Source organism: Pteropus alecto, unplaced genomic scaffold (assembly GCF_000325575.1).
Source record: "Pteropus alecto unplaced genomic scaffold, ASM32557v1 scaffold7, whole genome shotgun sequence".
Classification (NCBI taxonomy): Eukaryota; Metazoa; Chordata; class Mammalia; order Chiroptera; family Pteropodidae; genus Pteropus; species Pteropus alecto.
The window spans coordinates 9,284,466-9,304,185 of record NW_006494614.1 but is presented as its reverse complement, the minus strand read 5'-3'; the positions used below and the strand labels follow the sequence as shown (position 1 = coordinate 9,304,185).

General features: G+C 43.9%; 1 protein-coding gene and 1 pseudogene across 2 annotated transcripts in view; one reads left to right on the top strand and one right to left on the bottom strand.

The window, feature by feature from the left end:
* Positions 1-532: 532 nt before the first annotated feature.
* Positions 533-19,720, bottom strand: part of BACH2 (BTB domain and CNC homolog 2) — a 309,638-nt gene continuing 290,450 nt past the window's right edge. The window contains exons 6-7 of one of the 2 annotated variants that reach the window (XM_025042865.1): positions 9,182-9,388; positions 533-4,686 (exon numbers count right to left, since the gene is read on the bottom strand). In XM_025042865.1, the coding sequence (XP_024898633.1) occupies positions 4,204-4,686; positions 9,182-9,388 (690 nt within the window). In that variant the 3' untranslated portion in view covers positions 533-4,203. The remainder of the gene's footprint in view (positions 4,687-9,181; positions 9,389-19,720) is intronic. The other variant, XM_025042866.1, reaches the window with a different exon arrangement.
* LOC112474925 lies at positions 5,948-6,063 on the top strand (annotated as a pseudogene).

The window sequence follows — 19,720 nt, the reverse complement described above, 5'->3', positions numbered from 1 at the left end:
CTATTCTGCAGCATCAGTCTTTGATGCTTGGGTCGTGAGATGGCTCGGGCAGCATTAAAAACATACAGCGTGAACACAGAATGCCTCCATGCACACAGACTTCCTGCACATATACCGACTCCACACAGGGCATTGCACTGTGGACCGACTTGCCAAAAAACTGAACCTACGACAAAATCCTCAATTCTGGGAAGAAACACTAACATGATCCAGTGAACAACTTTATTCTTTAAAAAAAAAAAAAAGTTCCCTACTCTATTAACAGTGATTTGAGGACAAAACTTGATTCTTGCTCCCTTCTAGATGTGACTCTTCCAGAACTGTAAGCAATAATGCAGCAGCTTAAAGTCATTTATTAAGGGTATAATGTATCGACTAGGTGGCCAAAAAAAGGGCTTTGAAAGAGCTTTGCAGGCTTTTCTTCATGAGTAAAAGTCCAAGTTTATTGTGCCCATGTGACTTTTAGCAGTTCTCTCATGCAAGTCCTCTAGCTGCTCTCTGCCCTTCTTCTGAAGAAGTGGCAGTTGGCATACTAATCACTAGCCTGTTTTCTTTTTTTTTTTTTTTACTTCCTTAGGAAAGCAATACAAGGATTAAATCCAAAATCATAGTCATCTTAAAAGCAGCATACCTTTAGAAAGACACTTAATAAATTACTTGTACAATAAACAAAATAACATTTTCTACTGCAGCATCACCTCTGACGCCTGAGTCATTGTTAGGGAACCAGGAAGGGAAGTAGCAGGACAGCCTAGTAACTTTGCCAGCTCTTTTTCTTTTCCCCAACTGTTTTGTTCCAGAATCAGTAAGTAATGAAGTTCGATTATTCAAGGCACCCCCAGATAACGCAGAGAAACAAACACATACACCAAAGCACTCACCTGCCCAAAGCCTGAACAACCTGAATGAAGTGAGGTCGTCTGGAGACACAAGTAGAACAAAAGTAGGTCCAAGGGGAGGACTAGGTTCAGGCGGATGTTAAGTAGGGCCACCAACGCTGTCCCTGCCCCGACAAGCCATGTCTGCCCCAGATATTTAGAAACCCAACTTGGCCATTGCTAGGATCCTCCTAAACAGTCTATGGCTGGAAGGTCTTTTATTTTTGTAAGGAAGACCCCCAAATATCACAACTAAATTTCACCATGCTGTGCAAACTATTCGTTGCTATTAACTTGCTTTTCCTTTTCATAAAAGACAGGGCTTCACTAAGGGATCCCAGGGATCCCTTTAAAAACCAGACAGGCTGGTTTTTAAAATTCCACTCGTGGCAATTTGGAGTCTGGTCCCCTGCTAGTCCTCCCTTTGAATCAACCCAGAAATAATTTTCACAAACACATGGTTTAGAGTGGTAACAGACACAGACATGTCACACTGTACAAAGCCAGTTGCTGTTCACGGTGGATAGTGAACAAAGTTTCAACAACTTGTTAAAAATCTCTAAGACATCAAAAGACAGTTTTTCAAGCAGTGTTTTTAACCGGTTCCCATGGCAGGGGTTGGGTTAATAAAGGAGGAAGGGAATAAAAGTGAGGTGGGGGTTGGCAGGAGGAGGATGTGGGCTGAGTTAGGGTGGAGAGAAAGAGACCCCCTCCCCGCCCAGAAATGGGGATGGACGGAATGTGGCCAAGACTGCCAGTTGCACATGAGTTGTTACCAGGGTAAATCATGCCAAGTTGTTGTGGGCCTGGTTATGATAACATTCCTTTTTTTTTTTTTTTTTTTAAAGAAGAGGAGGTCACTTAAAAAAGGCAACAAGAGAGTTAAAAAACAAAATACTGTTGGCTGACTCCACCATAACACATACCTGTGATGGATCACGTGAGTCACATTGAGCTTAAATTCGAGCTATCACCAGTTTTCCACAAAGGCAAACCTCACGGTGAAGCACAGAACTGGTCTTCTAGGCCAAGAAGTTCCAACCGTAATAAGAACGGTAGCTCCAACACAGAGCTCTATCAAAAAATCTGTCTCAAGACAAGCACACACACATACACACACATGAGAAAAAACTGAAAACCCAGAGGCAGGTTTTAAAAGTGGAACTAGTTTAAAAGAAAAGCCTTTTTTTTTCTTTTTAACCCTACCGCATGAACCAACAAATTTCTGGCATTCATACATATTTAAACATTTAGCGCTAATATTTGTACAGAAAAAAGTTAATAATACTAAAACATATGTTACTATGATTTCACTTTTCGCCTACATCATGTACTAATTCCCCCTTTTACATGCAGCTTTAATATTGTCCAAACAATGGCACAAATAAAGAAACAAAGTCAACCATCTAGTCCCCACTGCCCACCACCCCATCCCCACATCAAACCCTTAGGGACTCTTCCCACAGCCAGGCTGGAGGGCCCGCTGGAGGGAGTGAGGGAGCTGATTCCTCCTCCTCTGAGGCTGGCTGTGGGATCTCCGCACACCTTCTTGTAAACATGGCCAGGGGTCAACAGGCCCCCAGAGCCAAGGGAAGCTGCTCTCTGTGGGTTACAAGCCAATCAGTTTTGCAGCAAAAGAAAATTATCAACAGGTGAGGGTAGGTGTGCGTGTGTGTGTGTGTGGTGGGGGCGGGGGCAGGGAAGGCTCCTGGCCATGTCATGTCCAAAGCCTCAAAATGAAATCTGCGTTCAGACAAGAAACTGGCTGGCAGAAAGCCTCAGAATTCAACTCAAAGAATTTGGAGAAGGAAGGGAGAAAGAAATGCTCTCGCCTGCGTCAGGGACAGACCTCAGGCTCACATCTGCCCTGCTCTCTCCGACTGGGTGAGTTGCATTAAACCCAGGACCGCCAGTTACAGGCAGGAGCCCGGGGCTCGGGTTCAGGTCTCCTCAGGTGAGATCTCCTGAGAGGCCTGTCCTGGGCAGGGAAGTTGGGGTGGCTGGTCAGCCAAATCCTTCGAAGGAGAAGGTCTTAACTGCACTACACGTCCAGGAGCAAGTGAGGCCTGATGAAGTGTGGAAATGAATCGGACTTACCCCTGGGTGAGAAAGCAGTTCTAACTTGATTTCTAGGAGCCAATGCCTGCTGAGTTCTGGTATAAAGTCATGGATTCCTACTGTTTTGATGCACTTTCGAGTGAGATGCCCAAACTCTCTCCCCACTTAGGAATCTGAACATTCACCATCAACTCTGAACTCTCTATCTGCATTTCAGCTTTGCTTAGGGAAAGGTGGGGAGGAGGTGAAATATAAAAATATTCAAGCAGATTATTGTCATCCTAGGATGAATTCGTTATTTGGCAAGATTGTTTGTCCTACATAATTATCACCTGAGTGGTTTTTAATTAGCTAAAATGTTTTACTTTTTAACTAAAAGCAAAGAATATACAGTATACTTGAGTTACACTGAAGTTACAACTTCATTTAAGAAAATAGGTTTGACCCAAAACTCAGTGCAAGTGGCAAAGTTGACCATTTCTGTACAGTATCTGCAAGAAACAAACAAACAAACCCACAATACGCAAATGACACCATCCGACGGTGCCAAAACCAAACCAAACAAAAAAAGGTCTTCCAAAATAAAACCTTAAAAAAAGCTTCCAACATTGAATTTTGTCCATAAATAAGTACGAATTGAAGTTGAACTGTGAAGCAAGAAAAATGACCATGTTAACAGTTCTCAAACTAGCTCTAACATCAGAGACAAAAGAAGAGGAATGTTGGAACCTGTTTGTAAATGAGAAATGAAGTTTCCAGTTTTAGAATGAGAAAACCGAGGCATGCAGGACTTTTGCATATGGAGATATATATATTTTATATATATATATTATATATAGTATGTACAGTCTAGCTATAAAACTTTGATGTGTATAGAAGCTGTCTTCAATGAAAAAAATTGAACATTCAGAAGAAATTCCTGAGATAGGGTTTGTGACATGGGCCACTGAGAAAAAAATCCGTGGTTGGGTCCTAGAGGTGTTATAGTCTATCCCTGTTAAGATTGAAATTAACCCACAGACAAACAGTGTCACCACTGCTGTCTTTCCTTGCCAGGGCAAGGGGTAGCACCATTGCGAAGGTAACTATAGATCACTCCTGCTTGAAGAGCGGAGGGAATACTTAGAAACAGTATTGCTGCTAAGACCTCTGTAGTGTGCACCAAATTCCTTCTCGGTTCTTCCAGACAACAGACGGACTGCGCCACGGGCCGACCGAAGAACACCTGGGTGGGAGAGGTGTGAGGACTGGGAGGCAGGCCGAGTCACTAGGTGTAGTCTTTCCTGGGCTGTTCGTCAGTCGTGCACTTATCAGTCATTTCCTGGCAGAAGTCCACCGTCACCGTTTGGCTCCTGGGTTCAAGAGGAGGCCCTCTATCTGAGAAGTTTCCTGGGTCAGTGCCTTCCAGCCTCCTAGCGGAAGTACAATTCTCTGAGGTGTTGCTGGGGGTCCAGGGGGGCCCGGGTGGAGCTGCACCCTGCTCCAAGCAGCAGGGCACATTTTCCCCCACTGCACACTGCGGGGCGGCAAGGTTCTGCTCGACGCCTAAGGGCGCAGGGTTAATACTGGAGGCTGTGGGGAGACCCATGGGTCTGAGGACAGGGCAGTACCGATGCAGGGCCTGGATCTGCTCTGGGCTCTGGATGTCTCGACAGACTTCCTGGGAAAGGCAGGAGAAGTTGTCCAGCAGTTCCCCCATGCACGCTTTCAGCTGATTCCTCTCTGACAACAGCTTCTCTTTCTCACATACCTAGACATCAGAGAAACAAGAGAAGGCCTGATCAAGGCTGAACGGGAGGACCCAAGCCCTTGTTTCTGGGGCTTTTCCAACTTTTGTTTTTGCATACTACATTATAGTCAGGAATGACTAGGCCAAGATCTAGAAACTTAAAAAATGTATATCCAAGGAGCCTGGACACATACTTTGGCCAAGTCTCCTGTCTGAGCAGCCCGTCCGGATGTGCCACGGACCCCGACGCTTTCCCTGTAGCAGCTCTGCTGCCCTCTCAGTGGCCTGGCCGGGCGAACGGCAGAACCACCACCAACCAGAAAACTGCAGGGAGTCAAGGGCCCAGTTTCTTAGAACTTGGGGTTTGCAGAGAACCAACTGGACAACTTTCGGTCCCAAACCCTATAGCTGAAAATCTCCTCCGAAGTATTAGATTGACATTTTAGAAGGTCAAAAACGATTGACCAATTCCGGTTACATGACAGTCTGGAAAAAGGCGAAACTATGGAGAGAGTAAAAAGATCAGTGATTGCCGGGGATCTGTTGTGGGGAGAAGGGGGAGGGATGAAAAGGTGAAGCACAGAGGATTTTCAGGCAGTGAACTCCTCTGTGATACCGTCACGGTGGATACACGTCATTCACGCATTTGTCCAAACCTACAGAGTGTACGACACCAAGAGTGAGCCCTAATGTAAACTGTGAACTTTGGGCGATTATGATGTGTTAATATAGGTTCACTAATGATAACAAATGCTACTCTCCCCCCGCCCCCCCGGTGGGGGATGTTGATAACGGAGGGGGGTTGGGAGTGTGCAGGGGCAGGGAGTGTATGGGAACTCTGTATTTTCCATTCAATTTTGCTGTGAACTTAAAACTTCTCTTAAAAAGTCTATTTTAAAAAACAATGAAAATTAAAAAAATATTTGACCATTGGCAGTTTCATGTGACTCAATCCAACATTGGTAGGCTCTCAGGTGGGGACTATGCAGTGAGGCCCAAGCACCAACTCTCCGTGGACACTGCAAGGACAGACAGAGGTGTGGAGACCAAGCCCTAGCATGCCAGCCCAAGGTTCTGAGATGTTTTCCTTAAAGAAAATTCCACATAAGCTCTTGTGTTACTAAAATCCATCACTGCCTCAGAAAGGTGAATTTAGCCACCAGCAGGGAGTCTGATTAAGGTTTTACTATAACTGGATGTGGTTCCATAGTGTAGCGTTTAGCACGTCTGCTTTACACGCAGCAGGTCCTGGGTTCACGCCCCAGTGGAGCCATGGTCCATGGTCTATGGCCATGCCACCCTGAACAAGCCCGATGTCTGATCCTGGAAGCAAAGCAGGGTTGGGCCTGGTTAGTACTTGGATGGGAGACCACCTAGGAAGACCAGGTGCTGTAGGCATAAATAATAGAAATAAAAATATAATGAAGATTTTACTATAACTATTTGTGCGAGGAGAGAAGATGAGGAGGCTCCAAGAGGCACACAGTGAAATAGATGAAGAAATTGCAGATCTGAAGCAGAGTGAAATGAGTCCTCGCCAACATTTTGCCAGGGTGGGCAGGAGGGGAGAGGAGAGGATAGAAGAGAAAATGAGGAGGGGAGAGAGAGAGGCGGGGTGGGGGGAAGGGAGAAGAGAGAGAGAGAGAGAGAGAGAGAGAGAGAGAGAGAGAGAGAAGCAAACGTTCGACATGGGGTCTCTTACATGAGAGCTACATGTGCCGTAACATAAATGCAATCTGGCAGGCAGCGTGGGCGTGTGTGTCAGAGACAGAGATTTACGCGGGGAAAGGGCACCTGCTAAAATATTTATAAATTTTTCAAGAAAACATGTTTTAAAAATGAAAAATAAACAGATGTACAAGTGCAACTCGAGAGAAATACATTATGCAAGTTTTGCAAAAGCTGAGTGGCGTGCTGGAGACAGCGTGGGAGTGGGGAGTGAGTGTGTGCTTGCCTGGGACTTGCAGGGCGAGATCAGCCTGCCCCGGCCTGCCAGAGTCATGCCTGCCACTCATATCAGGTGAGTGGGTGCAGCATCCCAGCTAGAGGGTGGTGGATAAGAAACAAAACACATTCGGGCCGTGGGAACTGGACCTCCTTCGCTATAACCTGGAAGTCTGAAAGGTAAGAGGCAAACCGCCCAGCCCCAGGAGGAGAATCTCAGTCTTCATTCTGCCACATCATCTTGGCTGAGCCACCAAACTCCTCTACACCTATTAATCTGCAAAATGTCCCGGGCCACTTTCTAGGGGGAAGAAAATGAAATGCTGTGTGTGACAGTGTTTCAGCTCACTGCAGGAAAGGCAGCACAAATCAAGACCTTCGTTAAAAGTATGAAGCTCTAAGTCACAGATGTCCATGTGAAACTCATTCAGCGGTGAAACGCAATATATTCTTGAAGGGGTTTCCAAAAAAGTAGGGGGAGAACTAGGAGATGCCCTCTTGGTTTCCCAACTGAACAACATTAGCAAAGTGCTTTAGATATCTGCCTAGTGCGTGGCTTAGATTTTACTATTTGTTTCGTATCACAAAATTACATGAAGAAGAATGCTAATTACCCAAATCAGGCACTTCTCAAATATGAGTGATTAGAGTTATTCTGCTACCCGAAGAGGAGTAGAGGGCTGAGATTCCCGCAGACGCGTGCCTACGGCCTTGATGATGTTCACTGGTGGGCTCAGCCTGGCCTGGTTTCCTACCTAAGCTCAGGAGATTTTCAGAAGACCCACACTCACCGGCAGCAATGTCGTGCTTCCTCATGCAGTTTAAATTTAAACATTTTTGATGTTAAAATGTGAAAGAAAAATTTGAAAGAAAGAAGGAATTCATAATCCCACGACCCAGTCACAATTTCCAATAAATTTTAGGGCAACAGACATGTCCCGTGAGGCTTTAGTGGGTCTGCACTGGAGATTCAGAGGTGACCGAGACATTGTCCTTGTTGTGAGGAACCTGCACGCGAGGGCCAGGAGCTGGGGAGACAGACACGGACACAGACACTGCAAGACTAATGTGATATGCATGAAGACAGAGGTCAGATCAGGGTTCCAGGGGTGGGTGTCCAGCCTCACTAGGGACTCAAGAAAGGACCTTCCCAAAGAGGTGATAGTAACCTGACTCTTAACGAACAAAGGATGTAGTTAGAGAAGGAAATGGTCAAGGAATGTCCAAGGTAGAGGGGAGACAGCTGAAGGAGGCACAAGCCCAGAGGTATAAATGGCAGGAGATGGGCAGGGGTGGGGAGGAGGGAGGGAAGTGCAGACAGTTCGATGTTATTAGTTCTCAGAAGGGAGTGGAAGGTGATGCTGGAGGGTAGCTACAGACTGAATCATGGAGAGCACAGTATGTTTTGCTAAGGAGCTCAGGTTTTATTTTTAGGTGATGGAGCCACTGAACATGAGCAGATCTTCCCTGCTTGGTGGGTGTTAATTAAATTAAACTTGAAAAACACCCTGAGGTCCAGAACTATCTTGATTACACATAATATTTACTCATGCTTTTCAAACGTCTTATCCTGCTCCTAGGTTCTCATCAGGACAGTGGTTTGCCAGGAAGCAAAGGATTCCTGCATGTAGTCTGAGGACCCAAACTTTGATCATAACTACTTTATGTGATCTTCTTCTTCCCTGACACGGACATGGCACCTGAGCTGAGTTTCCAGCACCTGGCCAGCAGAAAGGTCAAGCTGGATGAGGTTGCACCAGGTGCCTTCAAAGCTACAGTAAGGAACCAGAGGCTTTACCTGGATTTACTTCTTGTCGCTTAGCAAGGAGAAGGGGGCTCAGAGCTCTGAGTGAGGGAAAGCTTGGGAGATGGGAGCTTATTCCTTGAGACGAAATCACTCTCGGGCATAGGGAAGGGGTGACAGTCACTTTGAGGCAGAACTGCAAAATCAAGGACCCTGGGCTGTGAAGGGCTTTCAGAGACCATGGAGATGAACAGCCGCCTCACAGCAGGCAGGAGTCCTATCGCTCACCTACACTCTTCCATGGGAGGCAGGAGAGAGCAGTGGTAAAAACAAAGGATTTGGAATCAGACAACTGGGTTTACAGTCAAGCTCCCCACATAGCGGGGACTTACTTAACTCCTCTGCACTCTACTTTCTGCTCTGTAAATGGAGATAAAATGGTGCCTAAGTCACAGGATTGATGTGAGGATTACATGTGATCATCTACAAAAATAGTATAGAATAATACCTGGTCTACATATGCATGCAATAAATGTTAGCCATTAGTACACGTCAAATGGAAAATAAAAAAGAACGACTTTTATACATATAGCTGAGGATGGGAGACCACCGACACGTGATTACACATCGACACGTGATTACACATCTACACAGACACACTGCAGAAATAAAGCTATTCTTCTTCTTGAGAAACTTGTTCAAAAGCAAACCCAAACTTCCCTGAATGGTGATCCTTCTTTCTACTCCTCCAGCCTTCACTACTGTAACTTTGCCTCGGTCTTGGTCACTCCTGGTTGCCAACCGCAACGGACGGACGGGTCGACTCACCAGTTTGCGGATTTCACATTCTAAATTCTGAATACAGTCCAGCTTCCTTTTGCGGCAGCGCTGGGCTGCGATGCGGTTCTTGCTGCGCCGTCGGACGTCGTGGATATACTCCAACTGTTCTGAGGTTAGCTTGTGCATCTTAATCATCATCTGGAAATCGTTCCTCGGAAGGTCTGTGATTTGATCTACAGGAAAGGGAAGTTTGACCTGAAACCAAGAATAATAGATGATGATTATGGTAGCTGGATTTCAGTTTTGATTTTGGCAGGTAAAACATCAAAAAATGGTAAAATCTCCATTTTTTAAGATGACCAAATAATACGGATACTACTGAAAGCAAGCTATAATTCTTTCCTGTTTCAAGTATAAATAAGATGCAATATTCAGATAATCAAACAGAACGCGAACACACAAATTATACTGTGGTTATCATTCTTTAGATTTTTGAAGCAAGCAGCGTAGACATTACTGGAAATTGTACACTTTTTCATTGCTACAGCACTTTTATAAGACGGGCTCTCTGGTTAGTTAAAATCTACTTCCACTGAACCTCAACTCAATAAGATACTATTTTACAGACAGATATTATCTGAGGAAGTATCTACAACACTTGGATGAAGAGAGCACCGTACACCTGGAAGATGCTGGGAAGACAGAACGATCGGCATAATTCTTAATGGCCACAGCACAGGGAGACACAGCGAGATGACTTGGACAGGCTATACTAGCATGGGCGAGGAGTGAGACCTGGGCTTTTGTCCTTCCTATCATGGGACATGAGACTTCAGGTTAGTTACTTTACTTCTCTCGATTTCTTCATCTGTAGAACGGGGCGTGACTTTTAGCTGCGCAGTGCTCCATAAGTGTTAGGTACTTTGGCAGATTGTATTCTCCAAAAATACAATGGCCGTACTGTTTCACATTTTCTTTCACATGATGCTTACCTTCCTCTACCAAGAGGTGAGATGCGTGTTCCTATCTCTTGACCAATACAGTGCAGTGGGAGTTATGGTGTGTGATGTCAGAGTCTAGGTCATCAGAGGTGTTACGGCTTCCTCTTAGACCTCTTAGATTGCTCTTTCTTGAGGAAGCCAGCTGCCATGCCTCGAGGGCACTCACGCAGCCTGGTGGAGAGGCCCTTGCAGAGAAGAACTGCGGCCTCCAGCCACCAACCAGAATCACCTTGCTAATCATGTGAATGAGCCAACCTGGATGTGGATTTTCCAAGCACAAAACTTCAGACGACTGAAGCTTCAACCAGCATCTGACTGCAACTTCATGAAATATTCTGAGCCAGACGTGCTCGATGGGCTACTCCTGAATTCCTGACCCACGAAACGGTGGGAGACGTTGAATAATTATTCTTGATTTAGGCCACGACGTTTGGGAGTGATTTGTTATGCAGCGATACATAACTGACGCAGATACAGCAGATACGATTATCAGCAAGATTCCTATTTCAAACTCTTGACAAATCAAGGCACATCAGCATTATCCAAAGAGGAAACTAGTTTATTGAGGGATGGATCTGTGTTCTCCTTGTAGTCTGTGAAGTGCTTGCTTACAACCCTGCGGTGGTTTAAAATATTTCTTAAGAAAAGGACCACTCTTCCCTAGGACCTCCTCAGCACCCATTAGGTGGGGAAAGGCCTGCGCCTTTCAGCAGTTTGCCACTACCCTCTCCAAGACATTTACTCATGATGCAGAGACTTCAGAGTTCAGTCCTGGTTCTGTTTCAGAAGCTCCTGAAAAAGGAAGGTTTACTGTTGCTTGGCCAAGAGACAAAGTGTTTCCTAGCTCAGAGTGCTTCATTCTTGCTTACGTTAGCGTCTGCCCGAGACCGACCAGCAGATGGCACTGTAAACCCACTCTTCCTGCAAGCACCAGCCCAGTGCTGTCCAATGCAAACAACGCGAGCCACATTTGTGATTCTACGTTTTCTAGTAACCGCTGATGAAAAGAATGAAGTGAAGACAGATAAAATTAATTTCGATAATATATTTAATTGAACCCAATAGATCCAAAATATTTTCAACATGTAAGTAACATAAAAGTTATTGAGATATTTTACTTTTTGGTACTAAATTTTCAAAATCGGAGGCATATTTTACACTCATTACACAGCACAATTCACACAGCCACAATTCTAAGGCTCAACAGCCATGTGTGGTGTGTGGCTGCTGTACTGGACAGCACAGCTCTAGAAGACTGAACAAATGGACTCGAGTGAACTAGAGGGGCCAGAAAAATAGAAGAGTGGGTTTAGATGTAATTAATTATAATACTTTTGGGTGAAGAAACAAGCCTCTGTTAACATTCTGAAGCTGCAGTATTGTCCAGGGGAGGGAGATGAAGATATTTTATCCTGAGCTCAGGCTTTTTCTTTGGTTGCATCAGATGCGTGCAGTCCAGATCCTGGCATTTGTGACTAGTTAATCCCCATACACAAAGGCAATCACACTAAACGATCCTTTGGCTTTTCTATGGCTGGGTGCGATTGCTTTGTCAGGTTGCTTCATAGTTCTGAGACTGCTGGATGTGGCATTTGGTTCCCAATGGGTGCTCTGATTCAGCTTTCACATGGTGAACTCTGTCCCATGACACCTGTAAAACGTTGGCCCAAGAGAACAAAATCACAGCGACACACATTACACCACTCTCAGCTCAGCCCTGCTCTGACTGCTAAAGACGGGCAGCCAGGACAAACAGTTCCCTGTTATGGGCCCAGGAAAGGGCTTTGTTCATGGGGCTGTGTTTGCACAGGGCTTATAATAATATGAAAGAATGTTTGATTTTCCTGTTATAACCTTTGGATAACAGACAGTCAGTTCCTGGATGGTGCCTAAATAACACAGAGGTCTGTCTGTTGGGGACACGGATGTTTCCACACCAGGCAGAAGCCTTGTTTTCACAGCAGAGGTTGCGGCACTTCTGGGCCTTGTGGAGTCTCCCCTTCTGCTGACAACAAAGCAATTCTGCGTCTGCTCTTAATTACGTTTACTTATTTTCAGAAAGAATATATACCCATGGTTCAGGCCACAGGGAAAGTCGAAAGGCCTTCTATACGAAAGCTTACTATATTTAATAGTGTTCAGACAGTGAATGTAAAACACTAGGGAAATAGGACAGAAGCTGACAAGAAAGAAGAAAAATCAACAATGCTAGTTTCAAAGTCCTTCAAGCAAACGGCCATATAAAATTTCAGCAGAGCTGTTGCAACTCCAGCTGCTTTTTAAAGAGGTCAAAGGAAAAAATAATAGTCAGCTACAGACTTTCTTCCATGTGAAAAAAACACCCCCCAAACCAAAACACAACCTCTCTTGTTTCTTTTGAGAAAGCTCTGTTGCCCCCAGCAGGGAGAACTTCCACTGGCTACCAAGAGGGAAGTCCCAGAAGTGTTTTTGGAAAGGCACAGTGGTTAACTTCACCACAGCTGTTTGTTATTTTTAGAGGAGTAAGCTGGGCGTCATCCCTGGAGATAAAGAGCAGACACATACTCCTTATGGAGCTGGGAGAAGATTGCATTCTTAGGCTTGCAGGTATCCCAACACTCTTCAAATGGGGCTCAAAAGTTAGTTAATGCCACTTGGCCTTGGAAAGTTGAAACACATCGAGAAGGCTGAGGCCCTTCTCCCTTCGTTTTGGTGAATTCTTAACAATTGAAATAGGCCCAATAAGGCTTCACATCTTATTTATTGTTCCTCCACACACTTATTCTTCCAGGATTCTACTTCTCAGCAGTGGTGTGGTTGATTTTCATTCACAAGACCCTCATAAACAGTACAAAACACCCAACCTGACAAGGTGAAGATCCTGCCAGCTACCAACACGACCTGGCTGAAGAGTCAGCCGGCAGCTATATTCAGCCCATCACAAGCATAGGAGGCTCAGCACTAAAGCTTAGCCGGCTGCATAGAGGGGACAGGGCCCGTGGGGTGAAGGCACAGGGCAGCTGCAAAGCGCTGCCGGGCTTTGGTTCTCAGTAGAAACTCTGAGAGTCAGGGGCAGCCACTGCATCAGCAAGCCCAGGGCCAAATGGCACCATGGCACCAGGAGCCAGCCAGTTCCACGACCTGCATAATCTGCTCCTGTCGATTCTACCCAGACTCAGCAGGTTGTTCACTCTTCTCTCAGCACAACAGCAAGAACAGGACGGAGGACGTTTTCAGCCTGGTACCTGCACTGGCTGGCTAAGCGGTGACTGAGAGAGGGTTAGACCCTCTACGGACCCCAGCTCTTGAGCAGTCAGTGAAATAAGTGGCCTTGCACTGTGCCTCGGGACCTCTGGCCCCAGAGGCTGGCAAACGGTGGGAGAATGTTGTGACATCTGGAGCGTGAATGAAACCTAAACATTCCTCCTTGAGAGCCCAGGATGCCAGCACCTTTTTCTTCCCAAACACAAATCAGCTACTCCACTTCTCTTTCCTGCCAACAACTATGCAGGTTCTGCAGCTAAAACACCCCTCTCCCAGTTAAGCGAAAATGTTTTAAAACTTATACGAGAAATATAACTTCTTGCAGAAAATTCAAATATGAGACAAAAGAGATGAAAAAGATGCCCCCCTCCTGCCCGCGCCCGCTTCCACCAATGACTCTCTTCATCTGGTGGACCTCCTGTGATCTGTTTCCTCTGAATATTTTCACTGGGTTATAATCAGACCAGTCACCTCGCACTGCTTCTTAACACATCTGGCTTGCCTGATGTTTCTGGCTGGCTGGCTGGAGGCTACTGGAGAAGCAGGATGGAGGTGCAAATGTTGCAGAAAAAGCCGAAAACAAGTTATCTATTTCCTCTAGCAATCCCAGCATAAGCTGGTGTCTGAATCTTCTTTCCTATCTCTTTTCTTGGTTCCACTACCAGATGTTGAGGAGAAGCCATGGGAGTTGAACCTACCAACAGTAGCCTGAGGCCCTAATGGTGCAGTCAGCTCTCCCAAGCCTCTAACACCTACACTCTTACAAGACCCTGGGATCTTTATGAGTTGTCAAGAGAGGAAGCAAAATGCCCAGAGGATGATGATTCCAGTGCTACTGGCATGGGGACCAGCTCAGTGCTGGGCAGACGCCAATGACAACATCTCCCCTCCCAGACTAAGAAATGTTTCCTTCACAACTGTCCTTTTACCCTTGATTCTTTCTCACGGTCCAGTTTCCGGAACAAATGCAGGACACCTGGGATTTAGTTGTGACACTGCAATTTATTAGCTATACGATTTCGGGCACTTTTTTCCTTCTCTCTGTCCTGAAGTTCTCTGAGGGTCTGTGAGTCAGAGGGAGATAATACCTGCCCTGCTTAGCTTACAGGATTGCTTCGAAAAGTAAAATTGGAGGATAGATGAAGAAAGTCTAATTGCCTTATATCTGTAAAGTATTATTATTATGTCTGTTTATTTGCCCTATTATGCTTCGTCTCATGGTTTCTTCTTCCAGACATACAGCAAGCTCTGGAATTCCAGATGCTAAGAACGTCTTTCTAGATAATATGAAAACATTGTTTTAATTAGAAATAGGGCTGACTTCTATGCTGCCCAGCAAGGTTTCCTTTTTATTAAGTAGACCAATTACAGACATTTTAGAAAAGATGCCTGATTCAACAAACCACAAAAACAACTGTGAAAATTTTACATGCAACATATGTCTGGAAGTCGGCATCTGGGTGAGAGAGTTAGAGTCAGACACGGCTCTTCTATGCTACTATTTTTCAGTGTTTGACCTGGGACCTTATTTCTCCCTGTTCCCACACACATACGGAAACACACACTCTTACTCATTTTTATCTTTCTTGACATGAAACATGTTAATAAAGCAAGTCCAATTAATCAGTACTTTTGGTTGTACAAATACACTGTCTTTCTATTGCTTTTTTACTAAAACCCACAATCAGTTAGACAGGTACAAAACTGTCTAAGGAGCTTACTATTTGAAAAATGCTTCTGACTTTTCTATAATTTTTAAATTTTAAAAATGAATCTGTAAACCAAAACAAGATACTACTTCACACCAACTAGAATGGCTATAATAAAAAAAGATGGATAATAACAAGTATTGAAGAGGATGTGGAACAACTGGATCCCTCATATACTGTTGATGGAAATGTAAGTTGGTGCAGTTACCTTAGAAGATAGTCTGATAGTTCCTCAAAAGGTTAAACAGAGTTATCAAAGGATTCAGCAAGTCTACTCCTAGGTATGGAACAAGGAGAATTGAAAACCCATGTCTACAAAAAACTTGTACACAATGCTCACAGCAGCATTACCGATCATAGCCGAAAAGCGTAAACAACCTAAATGTACCTCAACTGATGAATGGATCAACAAAATGTGGTAGATCCACACAGCAGAATATTATTCAGCAATAAAAAGGAATGAAGCACTGATGCATGACATACCCGGTGGGATCAATGGCAGAAATAAACCTTGAAAACATTACGCTCATGAAAGAAGCCAGACACAAAAAGTCTCAAAAAGTGTAAGATTTCATTCATATGAAATGTTCAGAATAGGCAAATCTATAGGGACAGAAAGTACATTAGTGGTTTCCTGGAGTTGAGCGGAGGGCAGTGAGGAGTCACTGCTAAAGGGTATGGTGTTTCTTTCAGGAGTGATGAAAATGTCTTGGAATTAGAGAGTGGTGATGGTCACACAACTTTGTAAAAAACGCTGACTTGTTCATTTTAACAGAGTGAATTTTATGGTATGTGAATTTGATCTCAATTAAAAAATGAACCTTTGTGATCTACATGTATATAATTCAAACATTACAGAAATACACAAAAGTGAAACTTTCCCTATACTCCTTCTCTTCAACTTTACCTCCCATTTTGAAGCAGACTAGGACTTTATTATGCACCCTGTTTTGTTACTTTTTTCACTTCGTGTGGCCTGTTCATTTTTTCATCATTGGAAGTAAGAAAAAAAATTCCAAACTGATTTTTCGAGTAATATAGCAAACCCAGAAGTCATAAAGAAAGATCGATAACTTGATTAAATAAAAATTAAAAATTTCTATACTGAAAAAGATACCATAAATAAAAATGCAGACCAGGAGAACATACAAAAAACATTTATCAGAAAGGGTTAATATTACTGTATTAAGGATTAAGAATCCTGTAAGTTGATTTAAAGACAAACAACACAAAGGAAAAATGGGCAAAGAAGTCAACCTCATTAGTAGTCATCATTTTTTGCCCATCAGATTGGCAAAAATTAAAAGAACTGGTAACAATTAATACTGGCAAGAGCAGGGGAAAATGGACACTCATCAGTTGCCGAAGGGTATGTGAATTGCTACAGCCTTTTGGGAAAGTAAGTAGGTAGTATTTAAAACATGAGCATAACCTTTAACCCACTTACAGAACTCTAACCTACAAAAATAAAAGCGCCACTACTAAATATGTTCACAAAACTGTTTATTGTAGCAATGTTTATAAGAGGAAAAAGTCGGAAAAAATTAGAATGGCTGTCGATAGATGATAGCTGAAAAAATTGTGATTTTTTTTTGGCTCCATGGATATTAAAGAAGCATGCATTAGCTATATGTGAGAATTCTACCACTGAACCACCAATGCGAACGCATTAGCTGGATATGACTAACCTAGAGGCATGTCCACAGTAGACAGCTGTGTGAAAAAAGCAAGTTGCTGCATAATTACATAGAAAATACCATTAAAATACACCCGACCCCCTAGAAATGTGAACATGTGTTTGTATATTGTTGTATATTTAACAGGCAGAGAAAGCCTGTTAAATTTGGCATGTTAGGGGCTGAGTATGCTGTTTGATTATTTAAAAAAAGAAAGTAATTTTAAAAAGCTGATTGTTGATAAAGGACAATGTTGTGCTAATTTAAGCTTTCCTGAAGGCTAGGGAATAGTTAAAAGAGGATGAAAGAGGTCAATGTTGATGAGATAGGAGAGTTAACAGAGTAGAACAAGAATATCTACAGAATATAAGATATGCTAACATTTCTTTTGATCTAATATTTTGGCTTCTTACAGAGGTGGAAGAAGAGAGATTGGGCCGGAGCCTGGGGACCTGTTGGTCTGAAGTATTGGACAGATGGCTGGCTGGAGGTAAGAACTCCTTTTTTGGTTTCTGACTCTGGTGTCTCCTTGGAGTTCACTTGGAAGAGAAGTCACCTGGACCTTATACAAGAGCAGACTGAAGCAGAATCAGCCCAGTGGAAGTTGGTTTATTCGGCATCAAGAAAACGAGTTAGTAGTCACATTGTGAAGAATGTGCCATCAACATTATTCCCGGGGACCATGCTTCTACCAGGGTCAAAGTAACACTTGAAAGCAAGTTATTAACTCAAAGAGGAGAAGCCATGCTGAGTCCCTGAGACAGTTTTTGGAAAACCTAATCACATCTACTCTAGGAAAACTAAAATGTCAAACTGGGAAAAACCTTAGCTTTAACAATCCTGTCCAAAATATACGACTGAGGGGGGCTAAAGTGTGATTTCTGAAATGGTGTAGAGCTTGGTAAATGTCACTTCTTTCACTGTTTAGAAACGTTAAAAAAAAAAAAAAGATATTTTTAAAAAGTAAAAATATGTTTTTTTTTTAAGCAGTGGTATTTTCAGTGGGAGACTAGTCCTGTTCACAACTATTTTATAGGTTGAATGAGTCCTCTCTTTTAATTGATTCATGTAGAACTGAAAAGTTCTGAGGCAGACGAATGATATGGCCCAAATGCAGAAAAAATTGTGTGCTCTCGTTGGTGGCATTTAGTTCCAAGAAGTGACTTTAACTCTCTTTTGGGATATTAGAGGGACAAAAGGAGATTTATCTGAAATGGACAGTTCCTTGAACATGTGTGAATGTCATCAAAATACAACCCCTTTAGTTTAATGGTGGGGCATTTCTTAAGGGAGAGACAAACACCCCCACAAATTTGGAGGCATTTGTCCATTTTTCATGACACCAATCCTTGGCAAGATAAATCGTTATGGGCTTTTGCATCAGAGACACTTATGAACAGTTTCAGGGGAAAAAAAGAAAACCTCAAAAAAGTTGTGCCTGGAGGAAAAGAAATGAGTAAAGAAAGAGAGAACACATCACAAAACCTCAAGCTTTTCCGGTTAGAGACACAGATGTGCCTCTGCCTTGGGGCACTGGGCATAAGCCTTCATCCCAAACCTGAGGGGCTTTGGCGTATGAGTAGGATTAGCTCCCATTCAAATTTCCTTTATAATTTCTTTCAACTAAATTAAATCCTGTCTTTCTACCGTTTTTGCCAGGCAGTAATAGAAAAGGAGGCTAGCTGGCAGAACAAGGAAGTGACACAGTGCATTTCTGCAGTTGGCACAGAGAGCTTTGGAATCTACTTTCAAAACACGCCTGAACTAAACCTCATGTGCTTCTCGCCAATCTTGCAGGGGCTAATAAACTGCACGTGGCTCTGTGAAAAGCCACCTCACCCCGTGTGGCATTTCTGCTGTCTGGTTGGGTTAACATCCCTGCTTTATTAGAGGATGTATCCAGGGAGTGCAGATGGGTGCTGAGGGCACCGGCCTAATGAGGACTATGCTTGGTTTGTTTCCTCTTGTGTTTTTCAGATAAGCAGCTCTGAGGAGGGATTTCTCACTGGGTTCGCTCGCTCCAGCTCCTGAAGCAGGTCTGAGACACAGGTGGCAGTCTCAGGTTAGTTCCTTGTCAATCAGTGAGACAATGCCAGATTGTGACAGAGACTCCCTCGTATTTTTCCAGGGGCTGCTCAGGTTATGAGGGGAAGGGGAACATACGGGAGTCTATTCTTGTCTCTCCTTAGGCACATGAATCTTGCTGATGATGTGGCTGGTGTAGCACCTGTTCCCTCTCCCAGAATTGGTCAGACATGGATGGAACCTTTGGGAATTTTTATCTATAAAGCGTTTTGCCTACAGGTAGACAGAAACTGCAACTCAACCCCACTATTCCCCAAAATAACTTCTCACAATTTGTGGGGAACTCAGGAAATGACATATTACGCAGTTACGTGTGACTGACTGGGGGGCTTCTGCAGTGACCCTGGGACCAGGACGAATGGTGAGTTGTCCATCACCTGTATCGTAACCCCAGGGTCTTCTGTTGACAAGGAAAACTTAAAGGGTGCTGGGAAAGCACCTGTCTATCTAGTTCCAATCAATTTGGAAAGCGATTCCATAGTTCCCCTCATACTGAAGGGGTGAGGAGCAAGGATGAAGGTGATGAGTACAGCATCGTTTCAAAGCAGATGGACTAGGAGAAATGGAGGAGCGGAGGAGGTTTGAAGTACCTGAGCATGCTTCCATGCATTAGACTTACTTTTTTTCACTAAGCAGTTGCCTCTGCTTGTTGAGTATTGAAATCTAGATCATATTTCAAGTGCCTTCTAGGACGAAAGTGGTTAATTTGGAATCACTATGAAACATCCTGCCTCCATGGATGGGGATGCAGTCCCTTTACTGTAACCTTTAATGTTGGCACTTAAGAACAATTTGGGAGTGGTGCGGGGCGGGGGGGGGGGCAGGGAGAGGCCAGATAAAGGCCTGAGAGAGTAGATCACATGTGAATTTTTG